Source organism: Cimex lectularius, unplaced genomic scaffold (genome assembly GCF_000648675.2).
Source record: "Cimex lectularius strain Harlan isolate CLEC.00 unplaced genomic scaffold, Clec_2.1 scaffold95, whole genome shotgun sequence".
Lineage (NCBI taxonomy): Eukaryota > Metazoa > Arthropoda > Insecta > Hemiptera > Cimicidae > Cimex > Cimex lectularius.
The window spans coordinates 1,551,512-1,566,993 of NW_019392779.1; the positions used below are offsets into that span (position 1 = coordinate 1,551,512).

General features: G+C 36.6%; 1 protein-coding gene and 1 long non-coding RNA gene across 7 annotated transcripts in view; one reads left to right on the top strand and one right to left on the bottom strand.

Moving 5' to 3' along the window:
• Window positions 1-15,482, top strand: part of LOC106667812 (ecdysone-induced protein 74EF) — a 305,166-nt gene that overhangs the window by 254,715 nt on the left and 34,969 nt on the right. For all 6 annotated transcript variants that reach the window (XM_014396001.2, XM_014396005.2, XM_014396003.2 and 3 more), the window contains one exon: window positions 327-374. In XM_014396001.2, the coding sequence (XP_014251487.1) occupies window positions 327-374 (48 nt within the window). The remainder of the gene's footprint in view (window positions 1-326; window positions 375-15,482) is intronic.
• The window catches only part of LOC112127191, a 120,897-nt gene that overhangs the window by 58,394 nt on the left and 47,021 nt on the right, over window positions 1-15,482 (bottom strand). The window lies entirely within an intron of this gene.

The following is a 15,482-nucleotide window of genomic DNA, read 5'->3' on the forward strand; positions in this document are numbered from 1 at the left end:
CTGTTCAGGTGGTGGATCTTTGGTTAAACTTGTTTGATCCACAAGATAAGAAAATCACCAAGGACAAAAATTGCACCCATGATCGATAGGATTACGTCAAAAATCCTTTCTTTGATGTCCCATGGATTTGAATAAGAAACGATCATGTCATGTTTACTTGGCCCAAATAAAAGCATAATTTAAACGCTTCTCTGAATCCGCCCGTAACCTCCGGTTTTTATCGATCCGACGTTGGTCGAAATGATAAACATGAGGATGAAAACCAGCGAGAAAGGCTGACAAATTTGTTTAAACAATTTGTCTAATTTTATATTCTTTTTTTCCAGGAGAGAACCATTTCGTCGGTGTTGACGGTCAGCAGATGAGACGCCCAGGTAAGAAGATTCATATTTTGCTTGATCATTCCCCCCTTCAGACGGGGGTTGAAATCCCCCCCTTGTCCGTTAATCACTCTGCAAACCGGGAGATAAAAAGGGATAAATAATTGCCTGATAAAAGGCCCGGAAGTCCTATCCGATTAACGGCCTTGTAAGCCGCCGTGTAAACAACAACTGTTTGCCATCAACTGGAAAATCCTTTCCTATCCCTCTTCGCGATATGGCCGAGATTATCGGAAAAAAGTTACTTTCTCCAGCCACGCCTGAATGAAATATTTCTCCTCTGGGGTCTCTTAAGTTACTAAAATTGAGGTTGTGATATTGGTAACAAAAAGATAATTTTTTTTAAATTAGGTACCCGAAGTTTTGTTCTTTTTGGAGATTACCAAAATGGCCCTCCAAAAACGCTTTTTTATCGCACCTCTAGTGCCATCCGTGAGCTTAGATCACAAATTTTCATCTACTTCACATATTGTTTTAAATTTTTTAAATTCAAATCTCATGCGGAGTTAAACACGGTTTATATTTACATGACAATTTCAAGCTGAGCAATTAATCAGCGATAAATCGTCATTAGGTCTCATTAATTGACACTGGATTGAATAACCGCGGGTTGTTCAATTGCTTTTTTCCCTCTCCTAGGGTCCCCATTTGTCCCTGGAAAATCCAGGGTGGAGGCAGTGACAGGAAAACTGAATGAATTCATACAATTTATTTAAATATATTATTGCAGGTACATATCTTGTATATTTTCATTTGTATTGTACTGTAAGGTCAAATCTACAAATACACGCAAATATAAACACATATGTCAAACCGTGAGAATGATTTACATTATTAGATTAATTAATCGCATAAATCGCTAAATTTTTGTAGTATTCTTAACACATTCACACTAATAATTACATTCACTCTCAATTAGCACAAAAAATAAGATATCTATAAAGAAAAATATACAATAAAACAGCTGTATCCTGCGAAAATTTGACCCAAATACTCTCTGCCGTGGTCAAGAACAATGTTCATATCTGACGGCATTCCTACTCGTTCTCTATAAGGAGCCAAGAAATGACTCCCTTCATTTATGTGAAATCGAACAACCTTTCTCCCCCAGATTCTCGGGCTGTGGCACAAAAAACACCGCGGATCAACCTCCTGGCCTATTCTTAGTCGGGCTATTACGATCCTTCATCGATACTGATCATGCGAAAGCAACAGAGCTCATGATACATGAGACGCATTTTTAGCGTCAAAGGGGGAGGTGTTGAAGTTTTCACTAATCAGGGTGTCAGTAGGTCCGGGATACTGGGTTAATTAAGAAAATTTACATTTTAACGGATTAAGAATTAGGCTATTTGAAAGTGTTCGATGCAATAAATTGACATTGGAACTTGTTTTCCGACTAGGTTAGAAAGTCCAATCGATAAATTTGTTTTGAAAAAATGGATGAATAAAAACATTTGGCACAACTTGAATGTTTAATCGAAGGACAAGGTTAAGGATCAACGAACTCCGGATGGGCAAACACTCGAAAGCCCTTGTTGTCCGTTGATAAAGCCGTTCACAAAAGAAAAAAAATTCAGACTACAAGAAATTTGATAACGCGATAAGGCGATTATTAGCCAATTCTGGTCGGTCCCAAAAACCAATGGGGTGAGCTGTTATGGAAAATACTTGCGAAACTGTGTGTTTAAGCTCAAACGCCGCAAAATTGAAATAATATTAAGTTATGCCAGTATTCAGAGTTTGAAAAAAAAGAGAGAGAAATTAGCGCTTTCATTATTAAGAAAAAACCCACTGAAGTTAAAATATCCCTTTAAACAAACAGCCTAAAGTTTTAAAAATTTTGGGACCAATTACCAATGGTGCAGTACTCCAAAACCCAAAGTCCATATTTCCAAATAATTCCATTTCTGCCTTTTTGTAAGAGAGAAGGCTTTGAATTACTCTTATAAGAGAAGCCACAGTATGAATTTTCAATAAGAACAGCAGGAAATTTTGTAGAAATTTTCAGTCCTACTCGCCAACTCCTAATAATTTGTAAAAGACTCGTAATGTAATAATCCGTGCTTCGGTTTATTTTAAAAACTTAAACTGTACACTTAAATTTTGTCGTTTTTCCCCTAGACTGTTGATGTAATTTTTTTCAATTTATAAAATAATATCCATATAATTAGTAAGTGTAATAGGATCTCCCTTGTGAAATATATAATTAAGAAAAGAGAATGACCCGGATTATCAGAAAGATTAAGTAAACACCAACAAAAATTCGAATCTTCTCAAATCCGTCCCGGAGGACCAAACGCTGCTATGAGCCTCCCTATAGGGAAGCCATCTGTATGAACTTTACCTAGCTGTTGAATTTGAGGTAATGACAATCATTACATCAGTTAGTTATTATATCCATGTATAATTAAGACACAAGCATAATGGCGACATATGACGCGGATTATCCGGATCAATTAAGGAAAATAAAGCATACAAAGGAACTAAGCTGTAAAATTCAATTAATTTGCCGAGTTGGCAAACGCCTTGGTCCTCAGGTCCATTCCATCCCGGAAGACTAAACGCTGCTATTAACTTCTTAATAGTGAAGCCAGTGATACAAATCTATGATCGAAATTGAATGAAACTTTTAGGTAATATTATGTAAATAGGAAAAAAATAATTACGAGATATGACGCGGATTATCGAAAGATTAAGCAAATAAAGTATAAAAAAGAGCTAAGCTCAATCCATTCAAATGAACGAGTTGGAATATTTCTTTAATCCCCTGGTCGAAAGAATATAGCCGTTCCAAAGTCCGTCCCGGAGGACCAAACACTACTATGAACTTCTGTAAATAGTGATACCATTTATACGATCCTGCAGTAGGAATTGAATCCAAATGGTCTGTAATGATTATTACAGTTTTCCCCTATCTAATAAGGAAAGAATAATGACGAGACGTGAAGCGGGTTATCCGAAAGATTAAGTATAAAATAATCTAATAATATACCCAATCAATTGAATGAGTTGGCCTATTACTTTGATCCCTGGTCTAAATAATATTGCACTTTTGAGGATACGGCCCGGAGGACTAAACGTTGCTATGAACTTCCTTAATAGTGAAGACAGTGATGCGACTCTGTAATCGGAATTGAAGAAAAAATTTAGGTAATGATTTTTTCAATTTAACCCTTGTTTACTGGTACAAAGAATATTGCTATTTCCCAAATCCATCCCGCAGGACTAAACTCTGCTTTAAATGTCTTTTCAGGGCTAATTTACTAATTTTTTGCTTAAATGTTAATTTGTAGTTGAAATTTTGAAAAAATATTTTTCAATATCTTGTATTTTTCAATATTAACGAATATCTTTTATAATATATTTGATAATTTATGTCTTTGGCATGGTAAATGTGGATAATAATTTTTTTCAATGTTCAATGTAATTAGGAAAAATGAATTGGAGATTCAATTGAAGAAATCAAATTATCTGAAAGATTTAGCAAATGCAACATAAAAAGGATGTATCCTTTAATTTCCAACCGTTGGGAAATGCTTAGGCGGTCCAGAGGATATTGCATGTTCTAAAATCCGTCCCGGAGGACCAAAACGATGCGTTTTTTTAAACTCTTCCCGAAAGGTTGGATTTCAGCGGAAAGTTTCAAGCCGGTGGCCCGGAACAATGGCCCTTCGATAAACCCTATCTCCCATGGCCGATTATATTCAATGTAAATACCGCCCCTTTTGTCGTCGGGTCTCTCATAAATTGGAGCATTTGGCAATCATAGCCGGGAAAGTATAATGAAAGCTTTGTGGCCAAATTAATTTCCCTCTCGATTAATGCCCTCCTTGAACCCGAAGGCAATTTTTATACAAAGGTCCGATGGAACGTTATCGTTTTCCATTATGAACCAGAAGAAAAAGAAAAAACGCAGACTTTATCAATACTATCATACTATTTACTATTAATTTAGCGTAGAAATCAATTTTAGCATATATTGAAAGCATAACATCATTAGAAAAGTTGGTTAAACACACGTATGTCTTAGAAATCACAATAATATTTCTTAATGTAATGAGAGCAAAGAGTATATCTTGTTGGAAGCCGGTTTCCCAGTACCTAATAACAACTTTTCAAAGGATAACGTCAACAAATCCATGAACTGTGTCCCAACAGAATAGGATTTTTCGAATTATGCTTTTTCCACTGAGTCTTTTGATAAATGAAAACTTATCTTGCATAACAGAATTATTTTTGTTGCAATAGTTATGAAAACGCTACATGAGACAGTGACTTTATGACAGACGGACTAAGGTGTGACGGTGGAAACTGGTGAGTTTAAAACTGGAAAGGGTGAAAGGGTTGGTGAGAGGGTAGAGAAAAGGGAGAATGGGAATACACGTTTTTGCATGAAAGTTGTACGAAGAGAAAGAAAAATATGGTTTTGGTGGAAAAGAATAATAAGAAGTAGGTCGCGGAATGAAGAAATTCATTTCGAAGGAACGAGAAGAAAAAAATAAACAAAAAGAAAAGATTAACAAGAAAACATGATAAAATAATGAAGGAAATATAGAGATGATTGTGATGGAAATGGACAAGCGAGAAAAAAGAGAACATATCGTTTGGTTGAAAATAAAATAAAATATGATGATAAAACATAAGAATAAACAAAAATATTGTTTTGGTGGAAACAATAAAAAAGAACAAGACAAGAGGCGAAGGATTTAGAAGTTCAATTTAGTAGAACGGAAATAAAGAATAACAAGAAGAAAAAGCAAATAAGATTTACTTTAAAAAATGGTACGATAATGAAGGAAAAGATACAATGTAGGACAAGCAAGAAAAGAAAGAGTAACTACGCTTTGGTTAAGTAGAAGAAAAATAAAATAAACTATCATGATAAAATGTAAAACGAAAGAAAAATATAGTTTTGGGGGAAAAGAAGGATAACAGAGGAATGTAGAAGTTTAATTTAGTAGAGCAAGAAGGAAAGGATAAACAAGAAGAAAACGCAAATAAGATTTAACTAGAAAAAATATTACTATAATAAAGGAAAAAGGTTGAATGGAGGTGAGAAAATAAAAGTAAATGTAATTTACAATTTGAAAGAAAATAGAAAAGGCAAGGAATATGTAAAGACATTTTAATAGAACAAGAAGAAAAGAATAACCAAAAATAAAAAGCAAATAAGATTTAAATAGAAAACATGATAGTAGAATAAAGGAGAAAGGTAGAATTTGATTGTGGTAGAAAAGGAAAGCGGGAAAATATGGTTTGGATGAAAAGAAAAAGAATGTATGCTGATAAAAAGTAAGAGGAAAGAAAAAGTATAGTTTTAGATGAAGGAAAAGTGAAGTACAATGACACAAAATTTACGATTGTAGTGGAAATAAGCAAAAAAATAAAAGCGACGAAGAAAAAAAAATGAAAAGTAGAAGAAAAAAAGAGAAAAAACAATTATAGCAACTATATAACAATATAAGATACGATGAACACAACGATGGGAGAATATATTTCTTCGTTCTTTGTTTGTCGGTCCGTTTAATTTCGTGTAATATCTGACAAGCACGTTTCATACCCAAAAGCAATATAAAATATAATCCAATTTTATCTACAAAATTTGATTGATAAGAACTTGTTACGTGTTAAATGTTTTGGTTAAATATTAAAAGTTGGCATGTTTAAACTATTTTTCCCGTTCAGACATGATCCCAATGATTTTTTTAAACTAATTGATATTATGGTTGTTATTTATGTTTAACCCGGCCTTGGCCAAACTTCCTGCTGTGTTAAAAGGCAGAAATAGTCGGAAAATCAGCGCTCAGATATGCATCTTCCTAACTATTATAATACAAGTCAGAAAAAGATTTTTTTCTTTGTCTTGTTTTCCTTAGAGTACGAACCAAACCGGTTTTCCGCTGCCATAGACACAAAATACAAATTTGGCCACAACGTGCGGATCGTTACAAGAGCCTATCAGGCGGAAAGGCTTTTCGTTTTGGAACGGCCATCTTAAAAAGAAGACGTGCTTCGCAGGCTGAGGTCAAAGAAAACGCACGACGTTTTAAGTTCCTATTTATCGAAATTGAACGGATCACGGGTTAAAAAAGCAAAATAATCGATTGGCCCACTTCCTAGTATTTCTGTTTTTTACACCATTGTCACGGATCCCGTGCTCGCCCTTACGGAAGATCCTTTTCCGGTCTCTTCCTCCTCCGTGACGAAAATAAAACTCGTTCGTCGCGTTTCTTCGCTAAAAGAGGGGCTGACTTTGCACGAAACCTATACGAGTTCTCAAGAGAGCAAAGCAATAAATCAATTTCATCAAAGTACGCACAGCCATGCACAACCAGCCAATATAAGTGACATTATTATTGCGGAAAAAGAAAATTAGGTCTTTAGGTCGGATCAAGGAGGACCATTAGTTACAAAAAACAATAGTCGTTATAACCATATCATTATCTTTATACAAAATACTACAAAGCAAGGAAAAATAAAATAAAGTCTAATTAATTAAACAGATTATTTGTGTTTGTTTAGCGTCTGGTTGTTCAATAAATAGTTGAAGTAGTGAGGAATGGTCAGTTTTATTAATTTGTGGGATTACTTTAGTTATTTTTCGGAACCTCCGTTGGATCGATTTCAAGAAAAACATTTCACAAATCTGCCTTCAACTATGTAAACTTCATTTATCGCTTCGATCAAAACCTATAAATAAAAGGAACTAGCGGATCAGGTGAGGCGAACTGACATTCGGAAAACCATAGTTAACAGTTATATTTCTATTTCCGTACATTCTCTACTTAAACATGGCAAAATGCCTATTTTATAGAATGGTGTCCCATTAGCGTCCGTCATACGTCGAAAAGATCGCGTATGTGGTTGGAGAAAGTGCAAACTTCTACTCTAGTAACTTTGGCCTTTCTCTCGCCTTCCCTTTCCTCCTTCTTCACACGACCTACAGACCTATCTAATTTCCCTTTCCATCTTCCTTTTCGTTCCTCTTGTTTGTGAAGCAAAAAAAATGAAACTCCTTTCTATGAACGGATGATACTCACGGCCTTCCTTCACGGTGTACTATTAAAAACATTAGGCCACTTTCCTATTTTCCCTATTTATAATGCTTTCTCTTATAAAACTTAAGACCTATGCCAATTCCGTGGGCCGAGATCTAAAATTAAATGAAAATAAACCACGGGGACAACAACAACGTCGGTTCTTTGGTGACACGAGTTTAAGAGTTGAACGTTTTACGAATTTTTCCCAATCGGACAGATCAGGTCAACAAGGGTACGTTTTTAGAACTTGGGGTTGGATGAATTTCAGCGTTTTAACAAGGGTAAAGATATTTAAAAAAAAAACAGCGTGATAAATCGGACTCACATTGTGCACGGATTAGATCATGGGACATGCCTGCACGAAAATATAAAACTAACTGTAGAGAATGTCCTTTTTAGATGGTCCGGCTGAATTTCTCTTGAGCTAATGATGCTATAAAAAATAGGTGTTTAATATTTTTTAGTATAGTTTCAAATTTTTAGTTTTTTTGTAGAAAAATTATACAGGGTCCAGGCCCAGTTCAACTTCAAATTTTCAAATACGACCCTATACATCCTGACACAGCATTTTAAAGGATGTTTTACGCTGAAAACAATGGTGCAATCGGATTTTAAATTGGTCAAAAAATGGAAAATTTGTGACAAAAGATTTGCTGTTTTTAACCATTCTTCACCAGTGCTCACAGCGATAGAGTCAGGGGAGATGGATTGACAAGCATTTTCAATTTTGAATGTTGAAGTTGATCTAGGCCTCAGGTACTGTACCCAGTACAATCGAAAAGGGTAAAAATTTAAAGCTAAACTAAAAAATATTAAAGACTACTTTTTGTTTTTTTGATAGCGACATTGTTTCAAGAGAAAATCAGCCGTGCTATCTAAACAGGATGCCTTGTATACCCCAAGGTAACAATCTAACTTTTATATTTGAGATAAATTTGTAATTGAAATGGTGTTAAACTGAAAATTTTTCTACCGACAAAATTTTACGTTTTGTCCTGTTAATTAGGCTGAATATTGAATTAGGTCAAAAATGATTCCTGGGGCTTAAATTTTATATTTTCTGGATTAATAATTGTGTATCTTTTCCCGTTTTAATTTATGCAGCGTAGTTACTTTTGTTCAATTATCATTGTTTGCTCGCAATAGAATGATGGGAGATCTCAAGAATCCGAAAAAGGTGGCCTGGGATAGAAAGTCATATATTTAAATAAAAGGAAAGTCCTTTGGGCGCGATGACGTCTACGAAATTTTACATGGATCGTTAAAATAAAAAGGATAAAAGCACAACCTTACTGTAGTCTGCGTATAACGGGTGGACAGTTAGAAGAGCTGTCGATAACGGTAACGAAAAACCCTTTTAACGAGTTGCTCCAGGATTTCCCTTTCTTCGGATTTTCGTGTGAAAGTGGCTTGCATACGCACTGTTCCCTTTTTCCCGGAACGTCACTTGCTTTTGCCATGAACAAGTGAAAATGTGTGCCACCTAGTTTTAGGCCGTCTTTAATTTATGGGCCCATAAGTTGGAACGGACGGTAAAAGTGTCCACCGGTGGTTCGCCCGTTCCGTTTTGATTTGTTGTTTCCTCTTATTTTGACTGAGGGGGGCCTTGGAAAATGAAAACAAACGCATTTTCACTTGCACACCGTCGGCCTTGTGCCGAGGGGAAAGTTTGACCAATTTTTTCAATCAAAGCCGAAATTCCACGGTCGGACCTCCAGGCAATAAATCTCTTTAGTAATCACTCTTAAACATTCTCGGCTTCTCCTATTTTTGTAAAATGTCAAATCGAGACTGCCCAGAACGCTAATCACCACTGTGCAAACGTTTCAGTACCCATTAATGACGTATTTTTATTTTTCAAAAGGAAAATACAGTAACTGTGGTTACTCAAAGGGAACTTAAAAGACAAGTCCCTAATCCCCTTCATAAATTCTGTTGTTCCATTAGAGATCTCATCGATGTAAATATTTTACATTTTGACTTTCAACAATGCTCATTTAATCACATGGTGACAAAGGCAGGGAGAGAGAGAAAGAGAGAGAGAGAGAGAAAGAGAGAGAGAGAGAGAGAGAAAGAGAGAGAAAGAAGACAGGGAGAGACCGACATATAGACAGAAAAAAAGGATAAATTAAAAGATTAGAAAGGGCGAGGAGAGAGAAAGAGAGAGAGAGGAGTAAGGAGGGAGGGAAAGAGATGTAGATGGATAATGGTATCCATCGTGATGTAGAGATTGGTAGATATATAGATAAATACATAAAGATTGAGGTATAGAGAGAGAGAGAAAGAGAAACAGACTGTCAGATATAAATAAACAGACAGAGAGAAAAAATATACGAGAAATGAGTCAGACCGAGTGGTTAAAAAGGGAGAGAGGAACTAAGAGAGAGAAAGGGGGGAGAGAGACAGTGAGTGAGTGAGATTGCCTCGTGGACGAATTATCAAGCCCGGAGGACCAATATTTTAATTTTACCTTAAAGTCACAATAACCGTAGTACATATTTATGTTGGTGAGGAAGAGAGAGAAAGAGGAGAGAAGGGAGGGAGGGANTAGGAGGGAGGGAGAAAGAGAGAGAGAGAGAGAGAGAGTGAGAGAGAGTGAGTGAGAGAGAGAGAGAGAGAGAAAGAGATAATTAGATTGATAGGTAGACAGACATCATAATATAGAAATTGGTATATATCATAAATACATAAAGATTGAATGGGAGAAAGAAGAGAGGGGGAGGGAGGGATAGAGGGAGAGAGGGAGAGAGAATGACAGAGAGAGAGAGAGAGAGAAAGAGAGAAAGAGAGATTGCCTCGTGAACTGATTAGCAAGTGTACAGTGTTATTTGAGTCATCCGGCCTGGACGAACGATGTGCTAACGCTACAGTAAGATCACAAAAACTGTTAATTCATAAATAGCGAGTCAGCTAGAGAGAGCGAAAGATATGTGTGAGAGTGAGAGACGGGAAAATGAATGAGAAGGAGTGACCAAAAAATCGAGAGAGAGTGGATGAACGATTTTTTTTGTTCTACGCTATGGCATAACTATTTGCGGAGGCAAAGGTGCACACGAAGAGCCCAGGAAGTCTGCAACATGTGCACATGGAGAGAAAAAAAGCCAACTTGAACTCCGCACTGACTCCGAATCACAACTGTGGATGTTCTCATAGAGAAAATGAAGAAAAAAATTCTTTCCGACCGAATTTGTACATTCTTCCCCCGGTCCCGCGCCACGGAAATTCCTCCAGAACTGAAAGTGTCTCAAGATATTGATTTATTTTACGGTCTTGAGTCGGGCTTGACTTTTTTTGTTCTCTTCCGGTCTCATCGAATTTTGTTTATTGTAGTCTTTCGTACAAAAAAATTTACAAACAGTCCGATTTTAAAACCCAACCAATCCTTTTGTGGGGGTTCACGGGTGTTCGGCGGGTTCAAAAACCCCCCGCGGAAAACAAACGCTCCCCGATGAAACAAACAACCATTAACGACCTTCGGGCCTTGACGACAAGGAAAAATATCCATAAAACAACGATAGACCGATTTCGATTAAACAGTTTATTTATCATCTTATTATGAATGTCGGAGGAAGTTGAATAACTTTAGCCGTGAGATAAATAATCCGTGTACTGTAAAATAACACACGTGCTATTTTGCTAAAAATTGATTATCTACTAATTACAATATCTCTTTATCTATCTATCTCTATGCTTCCCTCCCTTCATCCCTCTCGCACACACACTCTCTCCCTCCCTCCCTCTCTCTCTCTCTCTCTCTTTCTCTCTCTCTCTCTCTTTCTCTCTCTCTCTCTCTCTCTCTCTCTCTCTCTCTCTCTCGCTCTCTCTCTCTCTCTCTCGCTCTCTCTCTCTCCCTCTCTCCCTCTCTCCCTCTCTTCCTCCCTCTTCCTCCCTCCCTCCCTCTCACTCTGTCCTTCTGTATCGATCTATCTCTCATTCCGTCTTTCTCTCATTCCTTCTCGAAAAAGCATCTAATGTTAAATTATATCAGGAAATGCATATGTCTGCAACACCAAGCATAGGAATTTCTTAAAACGAGTTATACATTATAAAGGTCGCATCTGCTCGTCACTTCCCATATTTGATGAGGATGGTTACCCCATATTTTTAAGATGCAACGTATTGAAAATATCTCGTCAATTTACCTTGTCTCGAAGGTAACGGTATTATTATAAATTTGGTATTTTCAACCTGTATAGTCGGTTGACTCATGATGATTTCAGTAAATCAAAAAGTAAAAGTGGACCCCAGAGATCTGCCAGCCAAGCATCTTAAAACTATTAGAACTTAAGGTCAAATAAAAAATCTCCAAAACCTCGGAAAACAACTTCCTGACAAAATCCTATTTGCCAGATACACGAAGAGATTCTGCGAAATGAACATGCAGACAATCCAGTGAAGGATCCGCTTACGTTCCGATGTACGATCAGAAACTTGGAATAGCAAGATCAAACGAAGATTTTTACACTCAGAATGGACAAACTGTAGAGTATTAGACATAGTAAACTCATGATTAACAAAATACCTAATCAAAACTAAAGTAAACAAATTGATACATTTAGACGAGTTCTCAGCAGAGTAGTAGGACTACCGGTCACTGGCATCTGATAGCTACACAACATGTACAATGATAATCCATTTATAGGTTATGCAATGATGAAGAAGAAACTGCCACCCACATATAGGTATAAATCCCAGGATAGTGAATTGGTCAACCTTCAAGTTGACCAAAAACACAGCAATAGGAGATTCTAGTAGCCTTGATTATACCGGCTATATATATATATGATCTTTGATATACCGGGTTTCAAGTGTTTTGTGATTTGTTGTTACCAGAATAGTTTAATGTGATAATAACCCTGGTGTATCGAGGTATAGTTTTTTTTTAGCCGATTGGGAATCGCTTGTCTCAGACATTTAGTAAAAAAAATTAGCCCCATTTCTCAATTTTTGAACTGACAGTTCATCGATAAACAAATTTAGTACAATTCACGTTTTTATATACAGGATGCTTCACAAAATCGTGGCTAACACTTATGGATCGGGGACAGTTTTTGTTCGATTAAAATTCACTCGGTGTCTCAAATATTTATTCAAAAAAGAGTTCCATTTTTCATTTGTTTTATTGTACGTCCGCGATAAAAAAAACAATTGGAACCATTTTTTTTGTTTTTATATACAAGACGTCTTTGTTGTCACTTAGTCCAAAATTCCATTTTTGAATGTTTTAACTGTTACTTTACCCATAAACAAATTTGTAACAATTTTAGTTTCTATATAGAGGGTGGTCAGAAAAATCTGGGTAGAACTGATTGACCAAGGACTGTTTTTGTTCTATTCAAAACGACTTGGTGTCTCAAATATTTATTCAAAATAAATTTCACTCGTTTTAGTTTAATCGGAAACATTTTTTGTTTTTATATACAGGGTGTCATTGCGGTGATAACACTGTTGTATCAAGTACAGTATTTTTTTACGATTGGGAGTCGTTTCTTGTCTCAGATATTTAGTCTAAAATTTCATTTTTTTAGTGTTTTAACTTCGAGTTTATCCATAAACATATTTGGAAACAATTTTAGCTTTTATGTGCAGGGTTCTTTAGAAAAACCAGGGTGGAACTGACTGATCAAGGACAGTTTTTGTTCTATTCAAATCGATTTGGTGTCTCAAATATTTATTCAAACGGTGTTTTAGTGCACGTTCTAACATAAAAAAAACTGGAACCATTTTTTGTTTTTATATACATTGTGGTGATAACACTGTTGTATCAGGTATACAATTTTTGTACAATCGGGTCGTTTGTTGTCTCAGGCATTTACTCTAAAATTTCCTTTTTTTTAGTGTTTTAACTGCTAGTTTATCCATAAACAGAAAAAATTAGCACAATTTTTTAAAAATATATTCAGGGTGTCATTTGTGTGTAGTTGCATCAGAGGCAGTATTTTTTTACGTTTTGGAGAAACATTTAGTCTAAAAATCTTTAAAAAATCGCATTTTAACTGTTAGTTTATCCATAAACAAATTTTATACCAATTTTAGCTTTTATATACTGAGTGCTTCAGAAAAAGCATGTTTAGCGTTTTAAAGAGGTATCGGTTTGTTTTTAAATTGGATTTGGCAGTCAAGTTCTTTCTCAGGTAGTGAGTTTCAAATGTTTTGGGTTCAGATTGTTGATTCAGATATACAGGGTATCGCGGATGATTTTGAATATGGTGATAACACTCATGATCTGCGGTTGACAGTGTTCAGTTAATGAACTGTAAGTCAGGTTCAGCTTGGAATAGAGTATCGTAAAAAGTTGGCATCGGTTGAAAAATTAAGCGGCAAAGGAAAGACCGGAAAGGAGTCGGAACTGCTTGGCGGTGTGTAATTTTTGTGTAATGGCGTCAGGATTGGGCCAGTGGGTTTTGAAACGGGGACGATATTTAGGCAAGCCGTGACGGGACGTTTCTTCAGGGAGGGAAGGCGAAGAGCGTGGATTTGTTGTCGTAGCGCGATCCCGAGGCATGGCGAGACGGGCCGAACCCAACCGACCGCCGACTGAGTCAGTGGGCCAATTCTGAATAAGCCAGTCGGCTTCTAGAGCTCGGTCGTGTACTGTGTCCACGCCATACACGCCATCCTCAGTGACTTTCCCCGAGACACTTAACACATGGATTATTGACAGGATCGTTTTTAATTGTTTTTGTTTTTTATTTTCGTTTTATTCGACTGTGAAAGTGGTTTTGGTTTATCGGGCCCGGAGTGGTTTCCTTTTTTGTGTTTTACCCCGTGTGCAAAATGGAAGTGGACTGCACACCGTTGGATTTGAGCGCCACTTCCAGGGTCAAGTACGAGTACTGTTCTTCGGACTCGGATGACTCTGACGCCCAAGGAGGTCCTCAGGACCCAAACTGCAAGGCCTACAAAAAATCCCTCATGAAGAGATACCGTAAGTGGTTTTTGTTTTTTATGCCTTTCCCTTTGGAATTTTTTGGCATTCTATATTATCGGCGAACCCTCGAGGAAAAGATCCATAGATCCGCGAATCCGCTCGAGTTTAATTCTAGAATGTGTGACGTTTGGGCCGACCTTGCGGTCCCACTTCCGCCAGGTTTCGCTTTCCTCCCTGGCTTTCGGCAGTTTTTCCTCCGACGTTTTTTTTTAATCCGCCGACGCCGGATCGGCTGGCGGATAAATAATTGGGATTATCCGTCGTCATAACGCGCCGGCAAAACCATTTTTAAATATTTTTCCAATCGATCCGGCTGCTTTAAATCCATCCAACAAAAAGACACGACTATTGTACCCATTTTATCAACTGATTTGACATTTTTCCGGGTATTGTCCGTTTATTCCGGAAAATCCCCGTTTTTCTCTCTGCTCATTCAATAATCAAGTCTGAAGTCAAGATTGAGAAAACAGATCAGTCCAAATTTAAAATTCCAGGTCCACCCGGCCTCTACTTTTTGTCGACCTCACTACTAACAAAGTAAATATCCTACCGGCTTTAAAAGTACTACGACTCATTTTTATGAGATCTTAATAATATTACAGGTTTTTGTCCGATTTTTATGAAAATGACCGGCTCCCTCGCCACATTCGGTCTTGTCTATTTTGTCTTGTTAAAAAAGAAAAATTAGTCAAATATTCCTACATTTTTCTATTCACCCGGTGTAGTAAAATCCCTACGTATAACCAACAATTTTTTTTCTTCGAAACTTCAAAATTATGAGATATTCTCCGGCTCGACTCTTTCGGACTCAAGTCGTGTTCAAAAACAAAACGGTCAAATTTGACAATTTGGTCCGCCCAGTCTCGGGTAGTTACCAACTAATAACTTCACCGGTAAGCCAATAATAACTCGCATCTTGCAGAAGAAAAATAAATAAATATTCACGCATTTTATTTTTTACATATATTCGATCCATTCTATGAGTCAAGTTTAAAAACAAACGTGTCAAATTTAATCATTATGTTTTTCGGTCCGCTCCGTCTCGCTCTTTTGACGAATACAAAAACTTAAATGTTTAAATGTCTTGAAGAATTTTGTTAATAAATTAAAGCTTTATGTTCTCCTGCT